The 14,552-nt window shown below is 37.0% G+C and overlaps 1 protein-coding gene across 7 annotated transcripts in view; it reads left to right on the forward strand.

Moving 5' to 3' along the window:
* Positions 1 to 14,552, forward strand: part of SLC4A10 (solute carrier family 4 member 10) — a 297,084-nt gene that overhangs the window by 207,725 nt on the left and 74,807 nt on the right. For all 7 annotated transcript variants that reach the window (XM_040475187.1, XM_040475186.1, XM_040475188.1 and 4 more), the window contains 4 exons: positions 1,907 to 2,053; positions 10,337 to 10,437; positions 13,507 to 13,681; positions 14,218 to 14,351. In XM_040475187.1, the coding sequence (XP_040331121.1) occupies positions 1,907 to 2,053; positions 10,337 to 10,437; positions 13,507 to 13,681; positions 14,218 to 14,351 (557 nt within the window). The remainder of the gene's footprint in view (positions 1 to 1,906; positions 2,054 to 10,336; positions 10,438 to 13,506; positions 13,682 to 14,217; positions 14,352 to 14,552) is intronic.

Consider the following 14,552-nt stretch of genomic DNA (forward strand, 5'->3'; position numbering starts at 1 on the left):
GGCCCCAGGTGGGGCTCAAACTTGTCAACCGCGAGATCATGACCTGAGCCGAAGTTGGAGGCTCAGCCCACTGAGCCACCCAGGCACCCCAATGTTTATTTATTTTTGAAGGAGAGAGAGACAGACTGTGAGTGGGGGAAGGGCAGAGAGAGAGGGAGACACAGAATCCAAAGCAGGGTCGAGGCTCCAAGCTGTCAGCACAGAGCCCAATGCGGGGCTTGAACCCACAAACCGTGAGATCATGACCTGAACCGAAGTCGGAGGCCCAACCGATTGAGCCACCCAGGCGCCCTGAAACAATTTATTTAATTAAGAGGTCAAATCAAGAAAGATTTCAAGAGAGTTGCTACTAGCAGGGAAACAGTAAAGTAGTTAAACTCTTGTTGGGATTAAGAACATTTGCAACTCTTAAATGTTTAGATTGGGTCTCATGATCATATAAAACTCTGTAGAAGAGGAGAGATATTCTGAGCTATAAACTCAGTGGCTTATGGTAGGAAATCAGTGTTGTCAATATTTAGAAAAAATATCTTTCCCAAAATACAACTAAACCATTAATATGTTTTTGGTGTCTTCAAATTATCCTAAAACAAGACTATATGTTTATCATACCAATGATCATCTGTGAAAAGTTCTTGGTTGGAAAGTAAAGCAAAAGCCTTTGAAAATAATCATAATCTCTTCTTCAGCAGTTTAGATTGAGTATCAAACCAGAAACTAAAACAAATGTTCTAAAAGTAGGATATTTGAAAACACAATTTCCCTGGAAATTTTAGAAAAGGTGGTCAGTGTAATATGTAACTCAGCATAAGAATAATTTAGTAACCCCAAGCCTCAAATGTCTGCTCCATTTCATATTATATGAAATACAAAAAGTATCAGAAATATTCATATTATGTTTAATATAGACTAAATTATCCCATGTATCTTTATTTTTACTTTCTTCATTTGTTATGTTAAATATACCATTTGTCTCTGTGTTATGCTGCAGGAATAACCACCTACAATCTCAGTGGTTTAAAACAGTGAGCATTTATTTCTATCATGGCCTGTGTCTGTCCTAAGTTAGCAGAGGGGTTCTGCAGATTATCGTCGCTCAGGTACCCAGGCCCATAGAAGCTCCCCCTCACCCTGCTTTTTCTCAGTCACTACGGCAGACAAAAGACAATGCGTTAAATTACATGCAGATTGTCATAACTTCCATTTGAAATTGACATATGTGCACCTAAATGCGGTACACCTAATCCCACTATCAAAGAAGGCAAGGAATGACATCTTACCCTATGTCGAGAAGAACTGTGATGTCTGTCAATAGCATAAATGACTACCACAGCGTGCGTGTGTGCGTGTGTGTAAATGTAACTCATTGTGAATGGAAATATGCTTGTTATACTGTATAGATGATGTGATATATATTCAGAAAACACTCATTTATAACTTTATTATTATTTAAAAATTAAAACAAAATAACCTTTTAAATTAGTTTAATGTATGTTTCAGGGTATAAGTATTGCTAAAATTTTCAATATATTCTATAAATCTTATCTCTGTTTTTAAGCAAGGGCTTCTTTCTGAAAGTTTGATTTCGCCACACAAAAATAACCTTTGCCAAGCTCGAATCCTTAATTCTAACTGAATGAGATTCCTTTCATACTCCTTTCTCTTTTTCTTACTTTTGTTTCAGAAATTTCAACATTCATTCTAGCACTCTAAGAAAAATCTATATCTGTGTGCGTTCGTAGAATAAATTATAATAGTTTAAAAACTTTTTTTAGTTAGAGCTGCCTAGTTCTTCAAATTGTTATAATCACATGTAAGATAACTGGGAAATGAAAACTCTGAACACATTAAGATTTTATGATTACTTTTTATCTTTATTTATTATTTTTATCTTTTCCTCCTGTAGGTATTTCATGATGTTGCTTACAAAGCTAAAGATCGCAATGACTTGGTATCAGGAATCGATGAATTTCTAGATCAGGTTACTGTTCTTCCTCCTGGCGAATGGGATCCAAGCATTCGTATAGAGCCTCCCAAAAATGTCCCTTCCCAGGTATGTATATTTGAAAATACTCTTAAAAATCCCGTCATTTTTTTGTCTTTTAAATACATGTACTAAAAAAGTATAACTCATTGAAAAGATTCAAAATGATTTAAATTGTGTGTTATTGTGATTTTTAATAACATATATATATATGTATATATATTTGGTGTTCATTCCCTTTTGTGGCATGGAGCTCCTAAACCCCTTCAAATTTCCTAAGTGGGGAGCAAGATGTTAATGAGGTGACTTTTGGAACTCACCACAGGATGGGCTGCAGGCCACTGGAGCCAACTGTGTGATTAGAGGGTTAGAACTTTCAGTCCCACCCTCCCACCTCCAGGAAGTGGAAGGAGCTGGAGATTGCATTCAGTCACCAATTGCCAATGTTTTAATCAATCATGCCTATGTAATGAAGCCTCCATGAAACCCCAAAAGGACAGGGAGCAGAGAGCTTCCAGGTTGGTGAACATGTGGAGACTGGGGAGAGAAGCATGTCTGGAGAGGGCAAGGAAGCTCCTCACCCTTTCTCCATACCTTGCCCTGTGCATCTTTTCTACCTGGCTGTGTTCCTGAGTTATATCCTTTCATCATAAGCCAGTATGATGCCAGATCTGTATGCAAAATGTTTCCCTGAGTTCTGTGAGCTGCTCTAGCAAATTAATTGAACCTGAGGAGAGGGTCATGGGAATCTTTGATTTATAGCCACTCAGTCAGAAGCTCAGGTGGCAACTTGGGGTGAGACGGGGGCAATCTTGCAGGTGTAAACCCTTAATAATGGAATCTGATGCTGTGTCCCATTAAATAGTGTCAGAGTTGAGCTGAATTGTAGGATACCCAGCTAGTATCTGTAGCATTGCTTGTTGGTGTGGAGAACCCCCTGGTTCAATGGGGAACACATTGGAATTGGTACCAGAATCTATATAGCAGCTAAGAAGGTAGGGATATGAAGTTACAGAGTCTTAATGCTATCCAACACACTTCACTGACAAATTTGATACATTGATGATATGCTACCAAATCAAATGGTCCCATATGCCTGGAAAGATTTTAAACCCACCTTAAAACATATTATACTGGAGGAAAATTAAAATTTTAATAAACATGTAAAATATGGCCTGAGAAAAGCCCATTGCTATCTTTCCATATTTTGATATATTACTTTGAAATTGGTGAATATTAAGAAAATTCAGCCTGGGCTCCCTGGGTGGCTCAGTCGGTTAACCATCTGACTCTTGATTTCATCTCAGGTCATGATCTCACAGTTCCTTAGATCAAGCCCTGCATTGGGCTCTGTGCTGACAGTGCAGAGACTGCTTGGGATTCTCTCCCTCTCTCTCTGCCTTTATCCCACTCTCTCTCTCTCTCTCTCTCTCTCAAAATAAATAAACTTTTTTTTTTTTTTAAAAAGGAAAGAAAATTCAGCCTCCAGCCCAGACACAACACTCCCATCACCATGGCTTCTCTGGGGTCATTGGCATTTTCCTCCTCTCTCCTCCTTTTGTGTATGGAGCTTGGTGAGGGAAACCTGATCAAAGAATTAAAGATCGAATTTTGCTGTGTGTCTGGATTTTCTTACTGCCTGTTCTTGCCATTTTATAATGTACCAAGTGGAAACTAGATAAAAATGTATACAGTAAGGCTTTCAATAATTTATATTTTTCCTAGGTGACATCATTTATCACCCTGTTGAAAAATAAAGTCACATGATCTTGTTTTCTGCCTATTGAATCCACCTTGCCACACTGAACATTTCACAGTTCAGACTTTTTGAAGTCTATTAAGTAGGAATGTTTATTCTGCTGTATTTCTAGAAATTAAACTTTAATGACATTTCAAAGCTCTTTAATGCTTTAAAGTTCTTTTTGATATCTGGTAAAGGGTCAGTATCAAAATTATATAAATAACTTATAAAACTCAATACCCCAAAACAAATAATCCAATTAAAAATGGGCAGAAGGCAGGAACAGACATTTCTCCAGAGAAGACATTCAGATGGCCAATAGGCATATGAAAAGATTTTTAATATCACTCACCATCGGGAAAATGCCAGTCAAACTATGATGAGGCATCACCTCATACCTGTCAGAATAGCTAAAATTAAAAACAAGAGACAACAGATGTTGGCAAGGATGTAGAGAAGAATGAACCTCTTGCATTGTTGATGGGAATGCTAACTGGTGCGGCACTATGGAAAACAGTATCGAGGTTCCTTGAAAAGTTAAACATAGAGCTATTCTATGATCCAGTAGTCACTCCACCTGCTACTTACCCAGAGAATACAAAAACACTAATTCAAAGGGATACATGCACTTCTATGTTTATAGTAGCATTATTTACAATAGTCAAATTATGGAGGCAGCCTGAGTGTCCATCAATAGATGAATGGATAAAGAAGAGGTGAATATAAAATGGTCTATTACTCAGCCATAGAAAAGAACGAAATCTTGCCATTTACAACAGCATGGAACAAGCTAGAAAGTATAATGCTAAGCAAAATATGTCAGTCAGAGAAAGACAAATACCATATGATTTCACTCATGTGAAATTTAAGAAACAAAACAAATGAGCAAAGAAAAAAAAAAGAAAGTGAGACAGACAAAGAAACAGACTCTTAACTATAGAGAACAACCTGATGGTTACCAGAGGGGTGGTGGGTGGAAGAATGGCTGAAATAGTTGATGGGGATTAAGGAGGGCCCTTGTGAAGATGGGCACCAGATGATTAAAATAAAAACTTAAAAAAAAGTAAAAAAATAATATTCTTTTTGATAAGTAAGTACTCTTTACTTAATGTCAAGATTTATTTAATGTTGTCTTGCATTAAATTGGAACATTTACAAGTTCCAGGTGGATCAGTATTTTTAAAAATAAAGCAATGAAAGCATTACAAAAAAAAAAAAAAAGGAAATTTAAAGGCATGGCTTAATCATATCAAATAGAAAATTCCCCCTTACTGCTAATCTTATTTCTGATTGGGAAGAATTATTTTTTAACTTTTTTTTTTAATGTTTATTTATCTTAGAGACAGAGTGCAAGTGGGGGAGGGGCAGACACACACACACACACACACACACACACACACACACACACACACACAGAATCTGAAGCAGGCTCCAGGCTCTGAGCTGTCAGCAAAGAGCCCAATGTGGGGCTTGAACTCACAAACTGCGAGATCATGACCTGAGCCGAAGTCAGATGCTTAACCGACTGAGCCACCCAGGCACCCCAGAATTTTTAAATTAGAATTCTTATGTTCATGTTACCTTTGTGTGGATGTATGATATAAAAATTGTAAAAATTAAAACTCCAGTGTGCATTTCACTTATTATATAATCCAGAGAGGTAAAAATAAAGACTATTATTTTGCTATTATTTGGGGTCATTTTTAAATTACAGCCTGACTTTGTTGAGATTTGTAGCCAAATGTTTGTTAAGGCCACTCATAGTGCCACGTCTGTTCCTACTGAATATGCCCCCTGCAGCCCCCACAGATGTCATCTACTCAGCCTTCCCTAGGGCTTTTGTCCCTGTGGAGTCCAACTTGCCTGATCTTACTGCTCTAGTTGACTAAGACCCGGACATAGAATGTTCTCCTGGTTAGCCAGAGGTGGGAAAAAAAATCTCAATCTCCCTATCGATTTAAGAAATACACACTGATGTCTTATTTCTGAAGTCATTTCATAATTATTAAAGATTATTTGATTTCCTTTTCTCAACAATTACAATTTTGTGATTCTGTACCTGCAGCCACATTGTTTCAGTTGATCTACTAAAATAAAAGAAGTTGCTGCAAGTGTAATTTTTGGGGTTATAGATTGACTTATTTTTTGTACTTGTAAACATCTTTGCACTTATGATATTAGAAAAAGACAATATAATGCTTCCTGAAGTGGTAAGAAAGAAACTCTTTAATCGATTTTATTTGGGAAAAATTCTGTGAAAATATTAATACATTTGAAAATGAGTGAGACTTCAAAAGTCACTTGTTAATACCATTTAGTTTTTTGAACATTAAGACTGAAGTCAAGCATTTTTGAAAACATCTTGCCTTTGAGAAATGATATTTTTGAGGCAAGTGGAGGACTGGGAGCTCTGTATTTTTAAAATTGTTTTTATGAGACTCTTTAAAATCAGGATTAATTACTGGACTCAGAATATTAAGAGGCAATAGTAGAAAGAATATCGAATTAAGAATCAAGGCACTTGGGTTCTGCTATGCTTCTTTACAACATTAGTATTTTTTAAATGTATGTTCTAATTGAATAATAGATGCTATGAGCTATGTTTTCTTTCACTAAATGGAGCAAGATAAATTAAAAGATATTAAGCACTCTGACAGAGCAAGATAAATTAAAAGATATTAAGCACTCTGACTTCATACTATTTAAATACTGTTTTCCTCCATGGGATAATTTCCATGGTTTTTATGTTCTTTTGAAATGTATAAGTCACAGAATTTTTAATACTTTTTTCTCTCAGTTAAGAGAAGAAGAACTTGTCCACTTCAAGGGATAACTCTGAAAATTAGAACTTTGTGTGGGTCCTTATAATCACTCCCTTGTGTATACCATAAACTTCTTTGCTTTTCTCTCATGCCAATTACTTGCTTGTTAAAACCACAACCCTGTGTGAATCCAACTCTTTAATCTGTACCTGCATTGATGCAGTTGGATGTAGCTGAAGGAAAACAGCTACACTGACTAATCTCGTTAGTTCATGACCACATACCTCAAGTGGGCCCTTAATGTTGCCGGTTCATCATCCTATCTCCCCTGGTCCAATAAGTTTCTCTAGATGACTATTTCACACCTGTTTTCTCTCCTCACATCTTCAGCACATCCTTCTGACCCTCACTTTCAGATTTGCTTCCTACTTCTCTGAGAAATGTGAAATAACTTAAAGGGAACTTCCATAGACTCCCACCACCACATCTACCTGCCTGCAGGCATCTACTCCCACATACTCTGCTTTCCTATATATTATTATTGAATTATCCAAAGTCAGCATTCTACCTTTGCATTAGATCCCATCTGTTCAAACCTACTCAAAGACATTACACCAATTCTCTTTCTTTCCTATATCATCAATTCTTTTGTTCTCTATTATGTCATTATTGTTAGCATAAAACCTTACTAATTTGCAAATCTTTAAAAAAAAAAAAAACCTCTCAATACTGCTATCACCATCAGCTACTCATCCATTCCTTATTTTCCCCTCTGCAACCAAATGGCACAAGGGTTCTCTGAACTACCTGCCTCCAATTCCTCTTCTCCAATAAGACTTTTGCCCCATCACTTCACTAAAACTACGTACATGAAGGTCACCGAGGATCTCTACACTGTTCAATCCCATAGTTCTTAGTCTGCATTCTATTTGCCTGCCAGTCAACAGCATTTGACAGAGTTGATGACTCCACTTTCCCTGTACTCTCTTTGCTTGGTTCCCAAGACACCACACTCTTGGTTTTTCTCTTAGCTCACTGGTCACTCCTCAATCTCCTATGCTGGTTTCTTCTTTTTTCCCCTGATTTCTTTATGTTGAGATGATACAGGGCTCAGTCTTTGCTCATCTTTTCTTTTCTACCTACACTCATTCTCTTGGTAATATCATCCAGTGTTATAGCTTTAAATCCTTTCCCAAATTTACTATTTACCTTGAACTTGAGAGTTATTTATCCACATGCCAATGCCTCCCCTTGGATGTCTTATAGATATCTAAAACCTGACACATCCAAAGTTTGAACTGAATTGTAGATTGTTTCATTTCTATATCTGTATTCATCTTTGCATTTATATTAGAAAAGGCAATATAATACTTCCTGAAGTATACAAGAAACTCCGATCTTTTCTCAAAGTCTGTTGCATTTGCACCTGCCTCTATTGGTAGGTCTTAACTCCATACTTATAGTTGGTCAAGCCAAAAACACTCATTTTTTAAATTTATTCTTAGATTTCCATTCTTCCAGGAAATACTCTTGGATTTTCCTTTAATATTTATCCAGAATTACACCATTTCTCATTGTTGCTACTGCTGCCATCCTAGTTCAAGCTACCATCATTTTTTTTTCCTCCTAGATTATTGAAATAGTTTTTTTTTAAATCACTCTCCTTGTTTCTGTCCTTGGCCCCCAACATCTGTTATCAGCACAGCAGCCAGAGTGACTCCAAGTGAGACCATGCTACTCCTTTCCTCAAAACCCTACAACATTTTCTCAATTCACTGAGAATAAAAGCCAAATACGTACAATGGTCTACTAAATCTATACAATCTGGCTTCCCTTTATTTCTTCAAAGTAAACTCCTATGACTTTCTTCCTTGTGAACTTTTTTCCAAGAATGTCGGCTTCTTTGTTCTTTGTTCTTTAAACCCTACAGCCATATCCCTGCCTTGACACTGTCTCACTTGCTGTTCTTTCTGTCTGGATATCCCCCAGTTATTCTCATGGCTTATTCTCTCAGCTCCCTTAGGCTTTTCTCAAATGACACTTTCTCACTGATCCTACCTGGCCGCTTTGTTTATAATTGCCACTCCTTCCTCCCTACCCACCCACCCCATACCTCAGATCCCCCTCTTAACTCTGCTCTTAATTTTCATTTTTACATAGGTTTTAATCTAACACATTGTAGAATTAATTTACTTATGTGTGTATTTGTTTATTGTTTGGGTTCCCTATTAGAAGGTGAGTTCCACAGGCCTGATTTGTCTACTGGTGTCTTAGTGGTGGGGTTGAGTACCTGACACAAATTGGCTTTCAATAAGTATTGGTTGGTTGAATTAGTAGATTGCATAAGTTGAGTAGTCAAATATATATACACTCTTTAATTTGTTTTAAAAAACCAAAATACCTGTGTTTCTGAACAAAAAATATTTCCTATATTTTCCTCAGAATATTCATCGGTACTGTTCATACATCTCTTTTCACACACCTTTCCCCCTTACTATAAGATGAACTCTCCTTGATGAAACAGGTACTTTAGAATGGCTAATATATTTCATGGTTTATCATTTGCCTTATCAATGTATAGCTTTTTCCATTGTAAGACAATGAGACATAGCCAGTAAGGGATAGTTACCCACGAGACCAAATAATATCACTTGCTTTCTGAGATTTATGGAAGCTAAGAAGTATTTCCCTGGGTGACTGTTGGGTATTTAGGGTACCGAGGCCACCCTTAAAGCCCTTTACTGTATATAATAGCTATTTATGTGTAAAGGCAGTTCCTCCATCAGCTGACAGACATCCTCTCTTTTATCTTTGAATTTTTGTTCATTGTACCTATTCATATACCTGGGAAGTTGTAAAAATATCAAGCAATGAACTTTTCTCTATTTTGTGCATTTCAAAACCTATTTTTGTCATGTTTTAAAACCTGTGCCACTTTACCTAAATGTCCCATTGTACATAAGATCATTTGCTAATTCACATGCTTAGACTATTTTGGAATGGCAGTGAAGTAAATATTTTAACTGCACCACTTAAAAAATTTTTATGATCCTTTTCAGCCCTTTTGAACACATTGGCATCCTCTAGGATAACCAATAGGGAGGATTTTATGATTTTTAAAAATCTCTGTCACCGACAAAAGTGGGTGGAACAGGCTTGTGATAAGACAGCACTTCCATAAGCCTCAGTTAATTTGTCAATGACTGAATGGAAGTTTCCATTTGTAAGAGTCTGGGATCTCCGTGAGTCAGAAAGAACCATGTTGCAAATCATTCCTTAGGTAGGAAGATACCTGCCCGAATAACAGGGAACCACCCTTAAAAATAGCTAGCGATAATAGTTTAAGTTGATTGAACAGTTGAACTATGCCAGGCATACAACACCACCGTAACTAGTGCCTCCTCATTCCAACCTAGCCAACCCTGGTCTCTCTTCGTCCCCTTTCTTTCCTTCATTGTCTTCCTAGCTGAATGTCTACCTGACATTAGAGACTTGCTTGTCTCCACTAATAGAATGCCTTTTCTCACTCACCTGTGCATTTCTAACATCCGTAACAATGAATGGCACACAAGGCACCAATAAAGATTAATCGAAAGACTGAGTAAATGTCCATCACTTCATTTAATTTTCTCAACCACGCTGATAGGTATTGTTACTACCACTCGTGAATGGAGGAGGGAACTGAAGCATTAGGAGATTAGATAACTTTAATTAGAGTTCATGTAGCAAATAAGTAGCAGAGCCTGGGTTCTTGGCCACTCTGCATATTGCCTCAAGGGAAAAAAATTGTTTTTGTTATTTACAACTAGCACCTGAAATTAAAAAACAAAAACAAAAAACTTCCTGCAGGAGAAGAGGAAGATTCCTGCTGTACCAAATGGAACAGCTGCTCATGGGGAAGCAGAGCCCCACGGAGGACACAGTGGACCTGAACTCCAGCGAACTGGAAGGTCAGTGAAAAGTACTTGTATGGGACTTCAAAGACCAAATGATATACTGTCCTTTGTGTCAGGAATTGCTGTTTAGAGATGTAACTTTTTTTATACTTTGAATACCTGTTAATAAATACCTATTTGAGTATGTATGTATGTATTTATTTGAATATCTATTCCGTGAACACCTATGTAATGCCAATAAATTTGATTTCCCAGTATTTACTAATCATTTTTGTTACTATTAAACCAGCACAATGAATACATCATTCCATTTTTTCTTACCTAGTCTTTCATTTTGCTGTGCATAAAATGTGTTCACAGATTCGTAGAATGAATAAGAAAACTGTCAGTGGCCCCTTCTAAAAGGGCCTGTTGAAAGCTTCAAGTTCAGATGGAAATAAAAATAAATACCAAGAACTCAGTCTTATAGAACCTATCTCATTACATGCAAGTAGGATGTATATAATAGTATTTTTTATTTTTATGGTTGTAATTTGAAAGAGCCATATGATTTATTTTTTCTAATCACACATCTTTGAAGAGATGAAAGCTTCAATTTATTTCTCAAAATGGTTCTTTATCATTTTTTGACAGCTTGTCTCTCTCCAAGCAATGTGTGAGCAGAAAATCACAAAACCTTGGGAGGGTCTGTCTTCAGGGAATATGTGCACACAGCCTCCATTATAATTGAAGGCAAGGGCAAAGGCTTTGCAGGATTGGTACCCCCTTCCTCTCAAGGCCATTTCCTGGAATGCTTGCGCTGTGTCCTTTAAGCTGACTTTCGAGTTTCTGACAACTCTATGCATTTTAATTCTCCTCTGTTCTTTCCCTTTATCTATGTTTTGTCTCTGAGGAAAGGTCCTTTAATGTCTTCCTCAGCCTCCATACATAATTTGAGATGATTCAAACAATTTTTTCCTTCTCCCTTTACTGGAAGCGTGGTTACTCCTTCTGTTTGCTTTCATATTTTCAAATGCTGTCTTTTTATTTTGGGTGGTTTCTCTCTCTCTCTCTCTCTCTCTCTCTCTCTCTCTCTCAGGTGTAACATGCCACATAGCTTAGATTTTTTTCGAAGTTCACTTTTCCTTACTGCTTCCTAAATCCTCCCAGGTCACCAATATCCGGTATCTTCGCTTCTCCAGAGTTCTTCCACAGATTCTGTTGCTGACATGACTTGAAGTATCCATTACTCATCTGCTCTCCGAGAGTTGCTGGTGTACATCTGGGCTGCTCTTGCACTGTTCTCTGCAATGACCTCCCACTTCCGGATTTAGATTTTTGCTGCTAAAAGCACGTTTATTACACAGTAATATCATAGCTATTGACACTATTTTATGCCCTAATAAGTAATTAATTAGAAAACAGTGGTCTACCAGAAAGTGCTATCAAACCTACAAATATTAACTACTAAGTAATAGTTCATAACCACCTCAAAATATTTTGGGGATTAGGTGGGATGTAAATGATAAATGAATAAATAAATACTGGATTAAATCTATTTTGAATTGTGACTTTGATAAGTTAACAGATCACTCAGAAATGATCCTCCCCAAATAAAAAAATATGCACATGTTTATCAAACGCACAAAGGGGACTCTAAGATGATCTTTGTGTGTATGAGTTTCATGGCTTCTCTGTAAGCTTCTTTGAGTTTAAATGTCCTGTTTTTCAATTAGAATTTCATCCTTCTCACTTTCTCCTAGTCCACATCCCTCTGATGGAAGCAATCACCAGGAAAACATAAGGAGTCTCTCACTTATGTAATAGTGAGATAGATACTAACAGGTTACTATTGTGTCTATGTCAGTCAGGTCAGGGTGATTACAAGTAAGAGTCAAAATTTTCAGTTATTCTGAAGATACACTTTTTTTCAAGGCAAACCAGAATTAGCGTCTCAAGAGAACAATAATTTTTGAGGCAGTTCTTAGATTGTCTGTGAACATTTCTATCCAGAAAATAAATAAAAATTTAATATCTTTGCATAATCCAAATATATCTAGCATACTGGCAGTAGATTGGAATATAATGGTTTTTTTTTAACCTTTGTGTAGGAACTTAATCATAGTCTTATTCATTTTAATATGACATCTTTATTCCATGGAGCACAAAGAGCTTTCAGTAGCCAAGTGTTAAATCCATATATTATTATTAAATATTCAAAGAATGAGAATACCTGTTCATTAATATTCTCATTCCTAGTAGATTAAAAATATTTTAGACCTCACATTTTAGGGAGCATTTCACAATTTACTGCTATTCTTCTCCCCTCCACCCCCCAAATCCTCTTTCAAGTGTTTTGGTGTGGTTTTGGGATATATTTAGAATAAGTGAATTTATACTAAGTAAGGCCATTATTGTCTTGTGAATGATAGATGTTGGGATATGTTTAGACAATAATGGATCAAAATTACATTTGTCTGGGTTGGTTATTATAAGGTCCCCTTCTTAATTTCCTAAAAATGAAAACAACTATGGAATCTATCTGTCTTTACTAGGTATTACTGTCATCCATAAGGCCATTTAGATGCCTGCTTGAAACAATACGTGGTGAGGAATATTTTGGCAGAGAAAGTAGGTAACTGGAGCCATGGTTAAACACTACTTCTTCTCTCTAGGGTAATGTTCACCATTGCAGAACGCAAAAGCCACCTTATCCTCCCAAACTTCACTTTCTGCTATGCTAAATGAAATGTAAACAATTAGAAAATACTGCCAACGACTGAGGGTAGTAGGCCTGAGTTTAGGAGGGGTAGATTGATATAGAAATGGCACGGAGATTAGAGTGATCCTTAAATCTCATTATTTGAATTTTGATTGAAGGACAGCTCTGCACCTTGTTTGAGAGAACACGGGGTTTTCTGGTTGCTGGCATAATATTTAGTTAGGAATTGAAGAGACACAGTGGTACAAAGCCATCTCTGTAGATCATGCTAATACAATGTAGCAGGTTAAAATGGGTCTCATCTCCGCTGATGGAAAACGTATACTGTGACCTGGCAAAAAGGAAATGAGGATTTTGCTTTGTGGGTGTGTGTTTTTATATTTGGATTTCACTCTTGTGTTTCCCTCCTCCCCCCGTCTTAGGATTTTTGGGGGACTTATTTTAGATATCAAAAGAAAAGCTCCATACTTCTGGAGTGACTTCAGAGATGCTTTCAGCCTGCAGTGCTTAGCATCTTTTCTATTTCTCTACTGCGCGTGTATGTCTCCAGTCATCACGTTTGGAGGACTGCTGGGAGAAGCAACGGAAGGTCGTATAGTATGTATTATGCTTTCCCTGGAATTTTAAAACCTAATCAGTTTTAGGAATGATAGTTAGATAAGTCAACATTTAGTTTTGGATTCCTTTATAACTGGTAATCTGGAAGTGGAATGTCTCAGAACTGTTAATTCTTAGTCTTACACAAGGTTCTGCTCTCATCCCTGACCCCGCCCCAACCCCAGTCCTTGTCTGGCTTTGGCTCCCATTCTCACAAGGAGAGAGAGATGGACATGAGGAATCCATTTCCCACTTACACAGCCCACGCTTCTGTCCTGACACTGACCGCAAATACATGTAAACTTTTAATAGTCCAAAGAAAAGCAAGATGAGGAATGTGGAGAGAACACATCCCCATTCAGTACCATTCATATTCTCCTGACTGCTTGTCCCTTTTCTTATTCCCTTACTCCACATCCTGCCCAAGGTCACTAGGTTTTTCATAGCAAATGAAAAAGAGTATTTAACATGTACTTCTTAGGTATAATGGTTGCCTGTGTAGCTTAGGTAATGGAATTATTTATATCTCTACACAGAGTGCAATCGAATCTCTCTTTGGAGCATCTATGACTGGGATAGCCTATTCCCTCTTTGGTGGACAGCCTCTTACCATATTGGGCAGTACAGGACCAGTTTTGGTGTTTGAAAAGATTTTGTTTAAATTTTGCAAGTAAGTGTTAAATACTTTTGTCCCTTCCTCCCTTTCTCCACCGTATTTATACTTCTCCCAACATCATGTTTGGGGTCTGCTGGGAGAGGTGGACGTAATGGATTTGATTCAGTTTGCCATTTTTGTCTCTCCATGGAAATAAAGGAAAAGTAAAATATGTGTGCGATTTGCTATGTAAAATTTATAAAAAATGATATTCTA

The sequence above is a fragment of the Herpailurus yagouaroundi genome, unplaced genomic scaffold, assembly GCF_014898765.1.
Source record: "Herpailurus yagouaroundi ecotype Mexico unplaced genomic scaffold, PumYag 140, whole genome shotgun sequence".
Lineage (NCBI taxonomy): Eukaryota > Metazoa > Chordata > Mammalia > Carnivora > Felidae > Herpailurus > Herpailurus yagouaroundi.